This window comes from Podarcis cretensis, assembly GCF_951804945.1.
Source record: "Podarcis cretensis genome assembly, chromosome: 2".
Classification (NCBI taxonomy): Eukaryota; Metazoa; Chordata; class Lepidosauria; order Squamata; family Lacertidae; genus Podarcis; species Podarcis cretensis.
Genome location: NC_137171.1, coordinates 34,120,194 through 34,134,549, shown reverse-complemented (window position 1 = coordinate 34,134,549; position 14,356 = coordinate 34,120,194). Strand labels below are relative to the sequence as shown.

General features: G+C 44.8%; 1 protein-coding gene across 2 annotated transcripts in view; it reads left to right on the top strand.

Moving 5' to 3' along the window:
* Positions 1-14,356, top strand: part of GRIN2C (glutamate ionotropic receptor NMDA type subunit 2C) — a 96,041-nt gene that overhangs the window by 46,718 nt on the left and 34,967 nt on the right. For both annotated transcript variants that reach the window (XM_079967369.1, XM_079967368.1), the window contains exons 5-6: positions 3,437-3,648; positions 14,089-14,257. In XM_079967369.1, the coding sequence (XP_079823495.1) occupies positions 3,437-3,648; positions 14,089-14,257 (381 nt within the window). The remainder of the gene's footprint in view (positions 1-3,436; positions 3,649-14,088; positions 14,258-14,356) is intronic.

The window sequence follows — 14,356 nt, the reverse complement described above, 5'->3', positions numbered from 1 at the left end:
TTCTCTGGAGCAGCAGAAAACAACCTTTTTCCCTCCTCTATGTGACATCCTTTTATATATTTGAACATGGCTATCATATCACCCCTTAACCTCCTCTTCTCCAGGCTAAACATGCCCAGCTCCCTTAGCCGTTCTTCATAAGGCATCGTTTCCAGGCCTTTGACCATTTTGGTTGCCCTCCTCTGGACACGTTCCAGTTTGTCAGTGTCCTTCTTGAACTGTGGTGCCCAGAACTGGACACAGTACTCCAGGTGAGGTCTGACCAGAGCAGAATACAGTGGCACTATTACTTCCCTTGATCTAGATGCAATACTCCTATTGATGCAATACTCCAGTAAGTGTAGGCTCTTGAACAGTGCCATAGGCCCAGTTTTGTGTCAGAATGTTCCAGAATCTGCCATTCCCCTGGCCTTATTAGCACGTTCTGGCAATTAGACTGTGCTGGGGGTCCATGCATGCAACCAAATCCTACTGCTGATTGGAGAACTGGCATTGTCTCCCTGCTCCATGGTTGGACGTTTTAAGCATTTGAGACTGGGCCATTATTTTCTCTCTTCAGAAGTGGCGAAACCTAAGGGAGGAAAATAGAGCCAGTTGCTTGTGATGGCCAAGTGTGTGTGTGTGTGTGTGTGTGTGTGTGTGTGTGTGTGATTATTCTATCCGACAAACATGTGTTACTAAATATTTCTGGTTGGGTTTTCTATTCTTTTTGGAAGAGTGCCATAAGTACTTTGGCCGAGATGAAAGCTACCAGTGGAATAATATTAGTGTTAATTAAGTCAACCCTGCTGTTTGAGTAAATGTTTTCCATTGACACTTTCCCTTTATGATATGACTGGTTTGGGCTGTTAAAATGCTCTCTCGTGTATCATAGCAATTATTACTATTGCTTTGCCAATACTTCTCTTAAGAAACCAAGAGTACAATGCTATAAACATAGTCGATACAACTGCATTTGCAGTGTTAGGATGGACTTGTCCTAATATTCTCTCATTGAAGGTATTGAGGGAACTGCCAAAAAGCATATAAAGAGAACACATCTATCTTTTCAAACAACAATAAGCCTTTATCCCATCCATCCTAGTTTGCTGCATTCCTTTTGTGTTTCTAAGAGCAAAATCAAGTTTGAAAGGTATAGTTTGAATTCACCAAGTCTGCATACATACCATACATTTAAAGTCTGTTCCCCACCCACCAAAAGGAATATTGGGAACTGCAGTTTACCCCTTGTGGAGTCACAGTTCGTAACAAACTACTGTTTCTAGAATTCTTTTGAGCTGTGGGTGGGAGAATGTGCTAAATGTGCTTTAAATGTATGGTGTGTACACAGCCTTAAACCTGCATGCCTCAGATTAAACATGGCAACTTCAGAATTTAGATAACTACATTCTATAATTTCATTCTAAAAATTCATTTTTTGAGAAGGGATGCATAAATAAATAGTTTTCAGTTGATAATGTTCAAGTTTCAGTAGTGAAAGTAGCCAAAATGCTAAGTGTGTAAAAATGTACACTATATGATTTTTCAATGCTAAGTGTGTAAAAATGTACACTATATGATTTTTCAATGAAATTTGGTTTAAATGGCCTGGCTTTAAAATGTGGCACATCCGATGAATTGGTTGTTGCTATCTGAGCCTACCAGGATGCTGAGATAATCTCTGGAGGTCCTAATTTGGTGCCCCAATTGATATAGATATGGTGGGCTGGTCACTGAGGAGGACAGGCTTTTATGATGCTTTGCTGGTGTCATTTCAACATCAGTTGAAAAAACTTTTTCATTCCTGCAGACGTTTTAGCTCAAGGATAATTTAGGGGTCAAGTTGCTCACAATGTACTTGGGGTGAGCTTTGTGAACCCTGAGACTCATCTTTCTGAGCAGGTCTTGGCAACATCTCTAATGTCAAGTGATTCATGCTTGACTTGGACCACACTTCGATCTTATCAATTTATTGCAAAGCTTTTGTTGTCACAGTATATAAATAGACATAAAAATAAACTCTAATAAAAATGTAATTTCAGTAAGATCACAATAACTTGAGTAGATTTTAAAAATTCAGAATCCTAGCCACCACCACCCCTTTTTGCATTTTATGGAAAGCAACAACTCTGTGCCATTGCATTCTTTCCCTTTTTGCAACTTTGATCTAGCAAGGTTTTGACCCATCATTCCTTGAGATACCCAGGATTGGTTTCTGTAATAATCACCTTTGGGATGATTACAGAACTATAAAAGAGCAAGAGCTTTTTAGTGGAGTGGTCCTTTTAATCCATGTCATGGGAATCTCCTTACTCATGGATACGAGGTTTGATTTCTCCAGGGAAGTACAGTTGTACCTTGGTTTTTGAACAGCTTAGTCCCTGAACGTTTTGGTTCCCGAACGCCGCAAACCCGGAATTGACTGTTCCAATTTGCAAGCTATTTTTGGAAGCCAAATGTTCGACGGGGCTTCCGCGGCTTCTGATTGGCTGCAGGAGCTTCCTGGAGCTAATCAGAAGCCACACTTTGGTTTTCAAACATTTTGGAAGTCGAATGGACTTCTGGAACAGATTCTCTTCAACTTCCGATGTATGACTGTAGTTCACATTCTAGCCTCCAAGCTTCCTGGGGAGTGTGATATCCAGCTAAGTAACAGGTTGACCACGGAGAGCTCAGATGAGGAGCAGCAGACCTAGAGTTAACAGTGGGGCCATAGAGTGTGCTCTGTCTGGTTACTGGAGCCAGATAGCTGTCCCAGAGCAAAAGAAAATCTCTCCACACAATGCTCTGTTTAAAACCTAAGTTCCTCTTGCCTGGAGTTATAGCTAGTTTGTGTTCAATCTCTGTAAATAAATAAGAGCCTCTATAGCCAATTGCTGCCGGGACATTTCAAAATCTGGCTCATTTGAAACTAATATCACAAATTCTATTTCCAAAATGACTGTTATCTCCTGAAGTCAGTTGCAGCGGGAGTGTGGTCCCCCCCCCCACAAAAAAATCATCTCCATTCAATCAGGGAAACAGAAATAAAACATCTGTCTTCTGTATCCATACAAAACATACTGAATGCTAACTGCCCTTCCAATTGCTCTGTTGGCTTGTCATCAAGTTGCTTGGCAAATTGTTCTAGGTTGGGACTGCCTGGAAGCTGCCAATCTCTGCCGCCTCCCCAGTCAGGGCAGAGGCTGCCAGCAGCATGCATTTCCTGTGCCCCGGGGGCCTGTGTTGACTTCTGGGTCCGTTTCACGGAGTTTGGTTTCCTAGGAGCTGCACAGAGACCTGGCTCTGTCCTATGTTCTCCTCCCCTGTCAGTCTTATAGTCATTTGCAGCAGAAATTTCCTGCTGACAACAGGCTATTTAGGACGGCACAGCCGGGGTGTCAAAGGTGTGTACATGGCTGAGGGCCTCGTTTTGCTTGGTTCAAACTGTGTCCCTTGCTTTCTGCCCATTGCACAGGTGGGGAAATGGGAGAAGGGCATCATCCACATGAAATACCCGGTGTGGCCACGTTACGGATCCTTCCTGCAGCCCATGGCTGACAGCCACCACCTCACAGTAGCCACCCTGGAGGAACGGCCCTTTGTCATTGTGGAGAAGACGGACCCAACCACTGGAGTGTGTGTCCGCAACACCGTCCCCTGCCGGGAACAGGCCAACCACACAAAGAGGTAAATAGGAAGGCAGTTAAGGGGTGGGGGACTGCAACAAGGATTTCTGGAACACACTTAGCACAAGTCTATATTTAGGGTTGGTTTGTGGATATGGGGTGCCTTTTGAGCATTGAGCTCCCTGCTGCCTCCCCCCGCTGGCCAACTCCCCAGCATAACCCTGCAGCAGGGTTGACCAACATGGCGCCTTTCCATTGCTGCTAGTCTACAAGCTCCTGACCATCAGCCACAATGTCTAGGACTGATGGGAGTGGATGTCCACCAACCTCTGGAGGAAGCCATGTGGGCCCCCTCTGCCCCATAGGCCTTCCCATTGTAGCTGAAATAGGGCAGTATCCCAACTCCTGCATCTCTATAGCTCAGATATTTCCACTTGTGCAGTGGGACATCCCATGCCCTCCCTAAAATTGCTTTGGAGGGTTGGGGAAACCCCTGGAACAGATTTAAGGGGCACATGGGAGAGTGGGTGGTGGTTTGGAGTGGGAACCTTTGCACTGACAGGACTTATTGTTGCTTTGAGAACAGCCCGCAGGGTTCTTTCTTTCTTAACAAAGGGTTCGTGTTGTGGGCCGCTGTCATTCACCTTTATGCCTTCTTTCTCATCATAAAGAATATTCAGCAAGGCAGCCATGATCATGTTTGAATTCAGTGGCTTGATCAGATGGCCAGATGTGGAACTCAAATGTCCACATTTTTGGAGAATTCATAAAGGGGTTGATAACCCTTTGCATAATAACCTTTGGCAAGATGTTGGAACCTGATCTTAAATCCCCAAAAATTGGTATTTACAAACTTCCCAAAATCAAAGGGCTTTCTTACAGGGAAAGATCGAAGAATGAGTTCCTTGAACATTCTGAATGATATATTGCCAGGAGCAGTAAAGCCAATTGATATTACTTCTGTAGATTATTTGTATTATGATGGCTGTTCTATGAGAGCAATGATCACATTTAGAGACCAGAACCTGGCCAAGTTTATTTACAGATCAAGATATATATTTTTAAAGGCCCAGATAAAAATTCTCAGATTTTTTGAAAACAAGGCACCACTGAATCCCCTTTTGGAAGCTAAGCACGCAAACCCTAGTAAGGAGAAACAACCTCCCAAAACCTGGCCTGGTCTCCAGAAACAAGTGCCTCAAAAACTAAAAAGGAAAGATGCTCACCTGCAAGACCCGCGATTTCAAGTGAACGAAGACGAGGACCTCTTCTCCGTGGAAGAAAATACCTTAATCAGGCAATTTTGCCAATTTCCATCTCTAATACAAACTGAAATATTAGAAAGATTAGATATGCTAAGAATTAAGCTGGCCGGGGGAGATATGAATAAGGAAATCAATGTGGACGCCCATAAAAAGGACCAGACTTCCTTTAATCTGAACCCTATACAAGAACAAAACCCGGCAGCCTGTCGGCCACGTTACCTTCAGACAATTGCTGAGATTAATCTACCTTTAATCAAGGAAGCCCAGCACACCGAAGAGAACGCTACGCCACCTCCAATAAGGAGAACCATCCCCAAGGTGAACTCACCAGGCTCTTGGGACAAGCTGAGGTACCTAGATGAGGCAGAATTAGGCCACAATCAGGTACCGGAAGAACACCTACGGAAAGAGATAACACACTTCAAAGGCTTGGTGACCACTAATGTCAGTACTCAACATTCACCAGCCGAAATTATAGAACATTTGGCCAGTTTGCCATGCACGGAGAACAATGGGCCGGCTCATAAAAGAGTAATCCCTAAAAGTTCCTTGGGAAACAATTGACAAAGATCAGACTAGAGGCAAACACCAGCCGGTTCCCTATCTCTGCGGAAATTCGACACCATTAGAAATAAACAGGCTCAACCCTTACCCACAAATCAAGCAAAAGTAGCTCTTTCCCTGAAAGGCGCATTCAATCCACCCCAGAGCCTTAAAATTGTCTCCTGGAATGTTAACGGCTGGGCGACAAAACAAAGGGATCCTGAGGCAATAAACTTCATCTCTTCTTTTGACATTGTGTGCCTCCAAGAGACCTGGTCCCAACAAAGTATCGCTCTCCCAAATTATTGTTCCTTTAGCTCCTGTGCTCGCAAACTAGCTAACAGGGGTCGCCCTCAAGTTGGCCTCGCCTGTCTTATTTCAACCAGCTTATCCCTCACTATCTGTGAGGAACTTAAATCTTCCCCTTACTTTCTCACTATAAAGATCCACCTTCCAAAGACCAAAAGCCCATGGTTGATAACTACAGTATATCTGCCTCCAGCAATTAATGATTCCGACCGTAATGAAAGGTGGTCTGAACTTTCGTCTTGGCTCCATGATCTTCAAACAACTAACCCAGGACTTCCTCAAATCCTCTTAGGCGACTTTAACGCAAGAATAGGTCCCAACGACGACGCTATATTATCTTCCGCAGCACTCCTGGACAATCCCCTGCAGCCCCCCTGGGGAAACAGATGCTCTCTTGATCCCATAACAAATGCGTCGGGGAGGCTGATGGCCCAATTGGCCATCGAAAACGATCTTTGCATTGCAAATGGCAACGTTACTCCCTTGTCCTCGCAGCAGTTAATGTGCATCTCTTCCCGGGGAACCAGTGTTGTCAACTACATTCTATTGACGCCGGAGCTATTCTCAATCTCTACAAAAATGGAAGTGGCTGAATATTTTGGTGGTGACCACCTTCCATTGACTCTATTGTTAAACCTAATAGAGCCATTCTCAGTCCCCTCAAACTATAGTTCCACAGCACAAAGCTACCCTGTATACAAAACAAATAAATGGACAAGCCTCAGCTCCTCTCTTGCCCTGGACATACAAAAATCATTTGATATGCTTGCAGTTCCTTCTGACTCAATTCTGCCCGCTGACCAATACCGGAAATTAATTGATGCTTTTTCAACAACTTACATAACCACCACCTCGCCTATCCACCAACGCCTCTTCTCTGAATCACCTTGGTTTGACAAGGAATGTAAAGTCCTAAGAAGGCGAATTAGGAAAATGGTCAGAATCATCAAATTTTCCAACGACCCCAAACCTGTGCAGAGCTTCTAGATATTAAAAGGACATACAGAAACATGATTCATTGCAAGAAACAGCAACACATCCTTGAGGCTTGGTCCACTCTTCGTTCGGCTGTAGAGAGGCATGACTCCCGCTCCTTCTGGCGCTTAGTTAGGCCTTCGGCACCATTCAATTCAGCTACCCTGATTTCCGCTGACGAATGGATCGCCTATTATTCAGCCAGTTTCGCTTCTCCAAATCATCTTACAGATCACCTTCAATCCCCGTTGGACCTCTGTTCCTGTTCTCTTAGTACCACCTCCTCAGTAAATTTTACTTCAACCCGCATTTTCAACATCATAATGTCCATGCGAAGGAATAAGGCCCCCGGCCCAGACATGGTCCCGTTGGACCTTTTCCTGACTGATCCTCTTTGGTGGAGTGAACAGCTGACTCCTGTATTCACCGCTATCTCTTCCGCCCTAGACATCCCCGACTCCTGGAGAGAAGCTACAATAGTTCCGATTTTCAAAGACGGCCAGCCAAACACCCCTAGGAACTATTGCCCCATCAGTTTACTATCTATTCCGGGGAAAATATTTGCCGCTGTTTTACTGGAAGAACTCCTTTCATGGGTACATGAGAGAAACATTCTACCGCCAGAACAGATTGGCTTCCGGAAGTCAGCATCAACCATGGACCACTGTCTAACTCTTTATCACCTTGCCAGTAAATACACTGCACCAAGGCAAGACCACCTGTTTGCCGCTTTCATGGACCTGGAGGCCGCCTTTGATTCCATTCCTAGGCAAAGATTATGGTCCAAACTCGCCCATCTGGGAATTGATCTGCACCTCCTCTCCCTAATTATTTCCCTTTATTCAAACACCACAGCTCGCATTCGAATTGATCCCAACGGCTCCCTTACCACTTCATTTCCAACGGCCAGGGGCATCCGACAAGGTTGTCTCTTGGCCCCTTTATTGTTTAATCTTTATCTTCATGATGCTCTAAGTATCCTCCTCACCTAGCAGGCCACCCCGTTGCTTCCCTTTTCTATGCAGATGATGCCGTCATCTTATCCAGAACAGCTGCGGACCTAGCAAATGCAGTTAATGCATTTATCGCCTATTGTAAGGCGGAAGCTCTTAATATTAATTATAAAAAATCGAAAGTCCTCCACTTCACTCGTTCCCGTAAACTCAAGCTGGAGCCGCTTAAGATCACAGGTGGCTACTTAGAAAAGGTAAAAGCCTTTAAATATCTAGGCTTAATATTTACCTATAATCTCTCCTGGACCACCCATCTACAATCTGCCTCTCTTGCTGCAACCACGACCTCTAATGCCATTGTCCGATTTTATCATCAGAAGGGCGGCAAACACCTTCCAGCAGCAATTCAAATATTTAATGCCAAAGTTGTCCCTAAATTATTATATGGCTGCGAAGTATGGACTACAGCAATATCAGGTAACTTGGATCGCCCACTTCACATGTTTCTGAGATCTCTTTCCGGTGTCCCGAGATGTGTCTCAGGTGCAGCCCTACGACTTGAGTTCGCCCAGCCCTCAATTGTAAAACGAGCATGGAGTCGAGCCATTTCCTATAGCTCCCACCTACTAGCATCGGATGCTCGAATGAGAGGTGGTTTCTCCAATCTGATCTTAAGAGATATTCATAATTCTCCTTGGAAAACTACAATTAATCTCAAATTCCGCTCTCTTCTCAATTTGAACCGCAAAACTGTTTTTAACTTAGAGTATATTAGTCCGGCGGCCCTACCTCTAATCAAAAAGAAACTACAGCAACTTGACTTCTCTAACACAGCTTCCCATGCAAGAGGGCCGTGTTCAGGCTTAGCCCTAGCTATTCCACCCCCTGAAGGGATCCCTCTATACTGCTTCACAATTCCTTCGGAGGCTAAGCGAAGGGCCTTTACCTGTGCCCGTCTCAACTGTTTTCCTACAGCGGTTCTGTCGGGTCGTTACTCCAGAGTTTCCATCGCAAATAGAACATGCACCTGCAATGACACGGCTCTGGAGACTATGGAACATGTAATGCTCTTCTGTCCCAACTGGACAGAAGAAAGATCTCGGTTTCTAACTCCTCTCGTGAACAAGCTTCATCTCCCAATCCAGCCTTGGATAGTGTCCCTTCTTCTGCAGGATTCTGACTGTTGGATTACCGAGATGACAGCTAATTTCCTGCTTAGTGTGATGAAGAGGAAAGCGGCACCAACTTCTTCTTTAATATCACAGATGTAATCGATATGCCGCACAATCGAATCTGTTTTTGTATTCTCAGTCACTCGATGTTTTAAATCCCCCGTTACTTTTGTTATCCCCATTTTTTTCAAAGTATTTGCCCAGGACGATATCCACTTTTATCTCCCCACCCCTATTCCATGTTGTTATTTCTATGTATATTATGCTATGGCCACATGGCTAATGCAATAAAATCGAATTAGTAACCTTTGGAGTTGCTTCTTCAATGGCATGAACATTCCAGCAGGGTCTGTGGTTGAGCTGGTGGCACCTTATACAACAGACTCAATTCTTGTTGCCCTGGTGTTCTCTGTACCAATCCTCTGCCATGTGCTGACAAGCCCTTCAGCTGCTATGTTCATATTTATTTATTTCCCTCCCTCCCTCCCTCCCTCTACCCTCAGGTCTCGGGGCCATAGCTGTCAACTTTTCCCTTTTCTTGCGAGGAATCCTATTCAGAATAAGGGAATTTCCCTTTTAAAAAGGGAAACATTGACAGCTATGCTCAGGGCGCTTCACAGGATAAAATCAGAATATAAAACCACAAAATACACAACCAAAATAAAAACAACAACCCAATAATCACACACACACACACACACACCATTTTAAAAGGGCACAGTAGTCTTTGGATGAGGTGCTTGCACTTCAAATAGCTTAGTTGCGAGTAGGGCTTGGCGATATCTGGTTTTCAGCATTGCGATATATCACCAGCTAAACATTGCACTATGCCAATATATCGCAATGTCTATAATAAGGATGGGAACTATGTAGAAGCAAACACGAGTCTACCAACTCAAATAATCCCAGCATCATAAGCCGTAGATGCTGAAAGTTCAGCTTAAGCCTATTCAAAGTTTCTTGGCTCCTCAATATAAACTGGACAAGCATATCATGTTTGAAGCAGTCTGCCTGGCACTGACTTGCTTGCCCACCCACCACTCCTGCTGACCCCAAACCACAGAAACGACCCTCTGACTTTGTATGGATGTCTGAAATGGGGAAGGGCTGTACCCTTTGCTGGCTCTGTGTGAAGCAAGAAGATCAAACTTGTCATACCCTCTGCAGTCTCCAGAGCAGATCAGAGCCTGTGACTCTCTTTTCTGTATCTGTGGGAAACATAATTAACTTTCCAAGAAAAAAGGTGGCTGCGTGTGTCCGAGAGAGGCAAGCCATCTGAAGCATAGAGGGGCAAGAAGATGGACAAATTCACTGGTGTGCCGACTGTCTTTTGATTCAGTTGCAAAGCTGAGAGGAAGCTGCTGGGAGTCTTCTTTTTATATGATGCCTTCCTTCATCCTTCTTGACTCTGAGTGTGTGAGTGATAAAGTTACCCTTCCTGCTGCCTGCCCAAGGAATATGAGAATCTGCCCCAGCCAGGGCCCCAGTGAAGTGTGCTCAATATCCAGAACCACAAAAGAAGCACATCAGGACTTGACATATTTTAATTTACATCACACAATTAATTGAATTTGCATAAAAATTACACAAACATGATGGATGCTGGGCCACTGGCTGGAGGAATCGTTGCCGTTAGTTTGAAATGCCATTTGTTTGCTTCCCAGGGTGGCACTAGAAGTGGGAGTCATCTTGATGGATGAAAATGATTATCAGTCAATGGAGATCTCAGAGGTTTTTTTTTTTTTTTTTTTTTTTTTACTTCTGAAAAATTTAGCAGGGAAAACAGAGAAGTTACCTTGAGTGTTCCTGGCTGGCTGAGTCTTGGGAATCAGAGCATTCTTATTGTTTCTTTTCTTTCTCCGTTGTTTTTTTTTTTTAAATTACTGTTATATTTTAAAATAAATATAGAAATAACAAAAAAGAGAAAACAACTTGTATGCAAATCTCAATGCATCATAGTTACATCTGCTATGTATCATATCCTTACAGTGAGTAAGGCAATTTTAAGAACCAGGTAGTCAGAAATTAAGATAAACCTCCGTTTTGCTAAATGATAGCAAGATTATCAAATGAGATTATTTTTGTGTTTACTTTAAATTATCTTCTCCTTCCATAATAAGGGTCACTGTGTTTTTAATAGTTGCATAACAAAGTCGAATTCAGTTCAGCGCAGCTTTTCCTATCATTGCATTGGAAAATCTTCACTTGCTGACTTTCTCTTGGACTTGCAGCTTTCAAAGACAAAGAAACTAAAAATGCTGGCAACTGTAGTGTAGCAAGGATCCCAGTGAGAAATGCTGCTTCCTCTAAACCAGTGTTTCCCAAACTTGGGTCTCCTGCTGTTTTTGGACTACAGCTCCCATCAACCCTAGCTATCAAGACCAGTGGTCAGGGATGATGGGAGTTGTAGTCCCAAAAAACATCTGGAGGGACGAGTTTGCCTATGCCTGCACTAGGTGATACTTTAAATTGTAGTCCAAAAACAGTGGGAGACCCAAGTTAGGGAAACACTGCTCCAAACAGAGGTGGGGAACGTGTGTCCTGCTCCCAGCAGCAGCATCCTCCCCTCCAACTTCTATGTCTATAAAGGTAGCATTTCCCCAGCAGGCTACCTGGTGAGCTGGCCCATCAATTACACTTCCAGGACTGCATACATGTGGTGACCCAGCAAGCAGACTCTCAAGGCTGTGGCTGCTCCTTGGAGGCAACTAGCTGGAAAGGTGGTCATGGCAGTCGGTCTGCCGCACGCCCCCACCGAGACCTAACCTGAAAAGTCTGCCCATAGTTATTAATCACCTGCCTGTTGCCGACCTCTGCAGTCCTCTGATCAAAGTTGTGTCAGCCAACCTGCTGGGCGAAGAAGCAAGCTACTTTCCCCAGCTCAATAAATGTAGGTTAAAAACTATCGGAAGGCTTTTGCAGAAACACAGATTCTGAAACTAACTACCAATGGGCAGTATATTCACAAGCACCCTGGGGAAAAATGTGGTTTGGCAAGCCAGTTTTGAACATATGAAGCTGCCTTGTAGTGTGCCCATCCATATTGTCATCTGTTTATTTATTGGAAACATTTCTATGCAATATTTAAAGGTAAAGACCTTCTCTGTGAAATGAAACAAAAAAAAATGCAATTAAGGAAAATGACAGCATTCAAATATTTCAAATTTCAATAAAGAGTAACCTAGTTTTTTTTCTACTCTGACCGGCAATAACTAAGGCTGTCTTCTTCAATCTGGTGCCCTCCAGCTGGTGCTGGACTCCACCTCCCATCAGCCCCAGAGAGTGTGGGCAGTGGTCGGGGATGATGGGAGCTAGAGTGCCACAACATCTGGAAGGCCCCAGAGTTGGGGAAGGCCAAGGCCTCTCCTAGCCTGATTACTTGTTACCTTTTAGCTGGAGACGGTTAGGATTTGGACCTGAAACCTTCAGGGAAACCCCATTCTCTCCCAGTGAGCATTGCCCACTATGTGTTGTTGGCTGAATTGTCCTACCAGGCAGAAAAGTGTTGTCCCCATGCTTGCTTTTCTGGGGTTTGTAACCAGGTGCAGAAATGTGGCAAGATTCTATTTCCCTGTCACCAGTTAGAATTAAGCAGATGGCCTGTGCGCCAAGTTGCCATGTGGGGAATGCTCACCTGCATCCACGGCCTGAGATCAAGTGATGTTGCTGGTGGTGGCAGCAGCCACAGCAGTGGAGCACCCCTTTCCTTCCCTGTCCTTTTGAGCAGAGAGGAGGCGAGGACAATTCCCTTGGAGATCAGATCAGTACAAAAGGAACGAGTGAGGTGCCGACACTCTGATGTGTCTGGCTCTGACGTGCAAACTGGCTGTGAGCAAGTGAGACTTCAGCTATCATTTCCAACAACAACAAGTACAATCTTTTAAGCAAGTCTAGTTTTAAGGTGGAACCTAAGGGTTGTTGTTTTTTGTTTTACCAGGCCTGTATCAAATGCTTTCTTGTCAGAGCCAGAACCCCTAATCTTTCCTCTCTTTTCCTGGAGTGGTCTCTGACTGGATGTTTTTTCCAGACTGTTTAGAAGACTGCTCATCTCCCCGCATCCCACTGTGGTGTGCAGAGTTTCCCAGACGTGATTAGCATTTTTTCTAGTGCTAAGGATAGCATGTCCCCTTCCTTAGGAGTTGAGCAAAGATTGCCAGACACCCTATTTCCCCCTCTGCCCACTTCCTCTTGAGCTAGGAGGCATCCCTTCCATGAAGCTTCTTGTAATCAGTTACTCCTCCCTTCCTCCCTGCCTGCTGTCACCTCTCCCTCTTGCATGCATGTGTGTCTTGCCCTCCCCCAACCTTTAAGAAGGAAAAGGATTGCACATACTCAAGGGTGAAGGAACATTTCTGCAGACGGGACTTCAGCAAATTTGCAAAAAAACTGTCTGCTGTTTTTCTTTGGGACAGTAAGTGGAAATGAGCAGGGCTAGTAGCCCTCATTTGTTGTTGTTGTTTAGTCGTGTCCGACTCTTCGTGACCCCATGGACCAGAGCACGCTAGGCACTCCTGTCTTCCACTGCCTCCCGCAGTTTGGTCAGACTCATGCTGGTAGTTTCGAGAACACTGTCCAACCATCTCGTCCTCTGTCGTCCCCTTCTCCTTGTGCCCTTCATCTTTCCCAACATCAGGGTCTTTTCCAGGGAGTCTTCTCCTCATGAGGTGGCCAAAGTATTGGAGCCTCAGCCCTCATAGAGATGGGTATTTTGGAATCTGCTTTCTATAACTATCAAACCTAGTTGCGTGCCTCTTATCACTCATTCGACCTAGACACCTTGACTATGTGTGCAGCCCAGCTAGGCTGCGTGGGGCTCCAGAATGCCAGAACCTCACAGGTGCTTAGAGGGCAATGGCATGGGACAGAACATGCTGACAGCTGTGTACTTCGTGAGAGCATTTGCATGCAAAGTTGACTTCAGTAATCACCATCACACACAGAGAGAGGAAGAGAGAGAGAGAGAGAGAGAGAGAGAGAGAGAGAGAGGGGTTTGCGAGATAGGAAAGGTGGGAGCATCAGCCTCTCTTGCCACTGATAAAGTTATATTGCAAAAATTGTATGATTGGGATGTGGCTGGCTGCCACCCCCAAATGACTGGGTTCTAGCCCCTCTGAGAAAAGAGTGATGGAGCCAGTCGCTATAGTGTTGCTCTGAGTAAACAGGGAAGGGGCCAGGGAGTTACGCTTAAGAGATCATTGGAGAGCCCCAGCATGGCCACAATGCAGGAGGCAAAGGACTACTAAGCATGTCCTATGTGTGTGTTTTTAATATATCCTTCTTTCAGTGGAGAAGAACCAATGGATCCCTATACCAAGCTCTGCTGCAAAGGCTTTTGCATTGATATTCTAAAGAAGCTGGCCAAGACAGTGAAGTTCTCCTATGACCTCTACCTGGTGACAAATGGGAAACATGGGAAAATAGTTGATGGCTTCTGGAATGGCATGATCGGAGAGGTAAGGAAATACGCGAAGGTTGCATTTTCCTAGGAAAGTCTCTGCAACACCTGTATAGCGAGTAGCAGAGAAGTCATTGGATGTGCAAGATCTGGGACT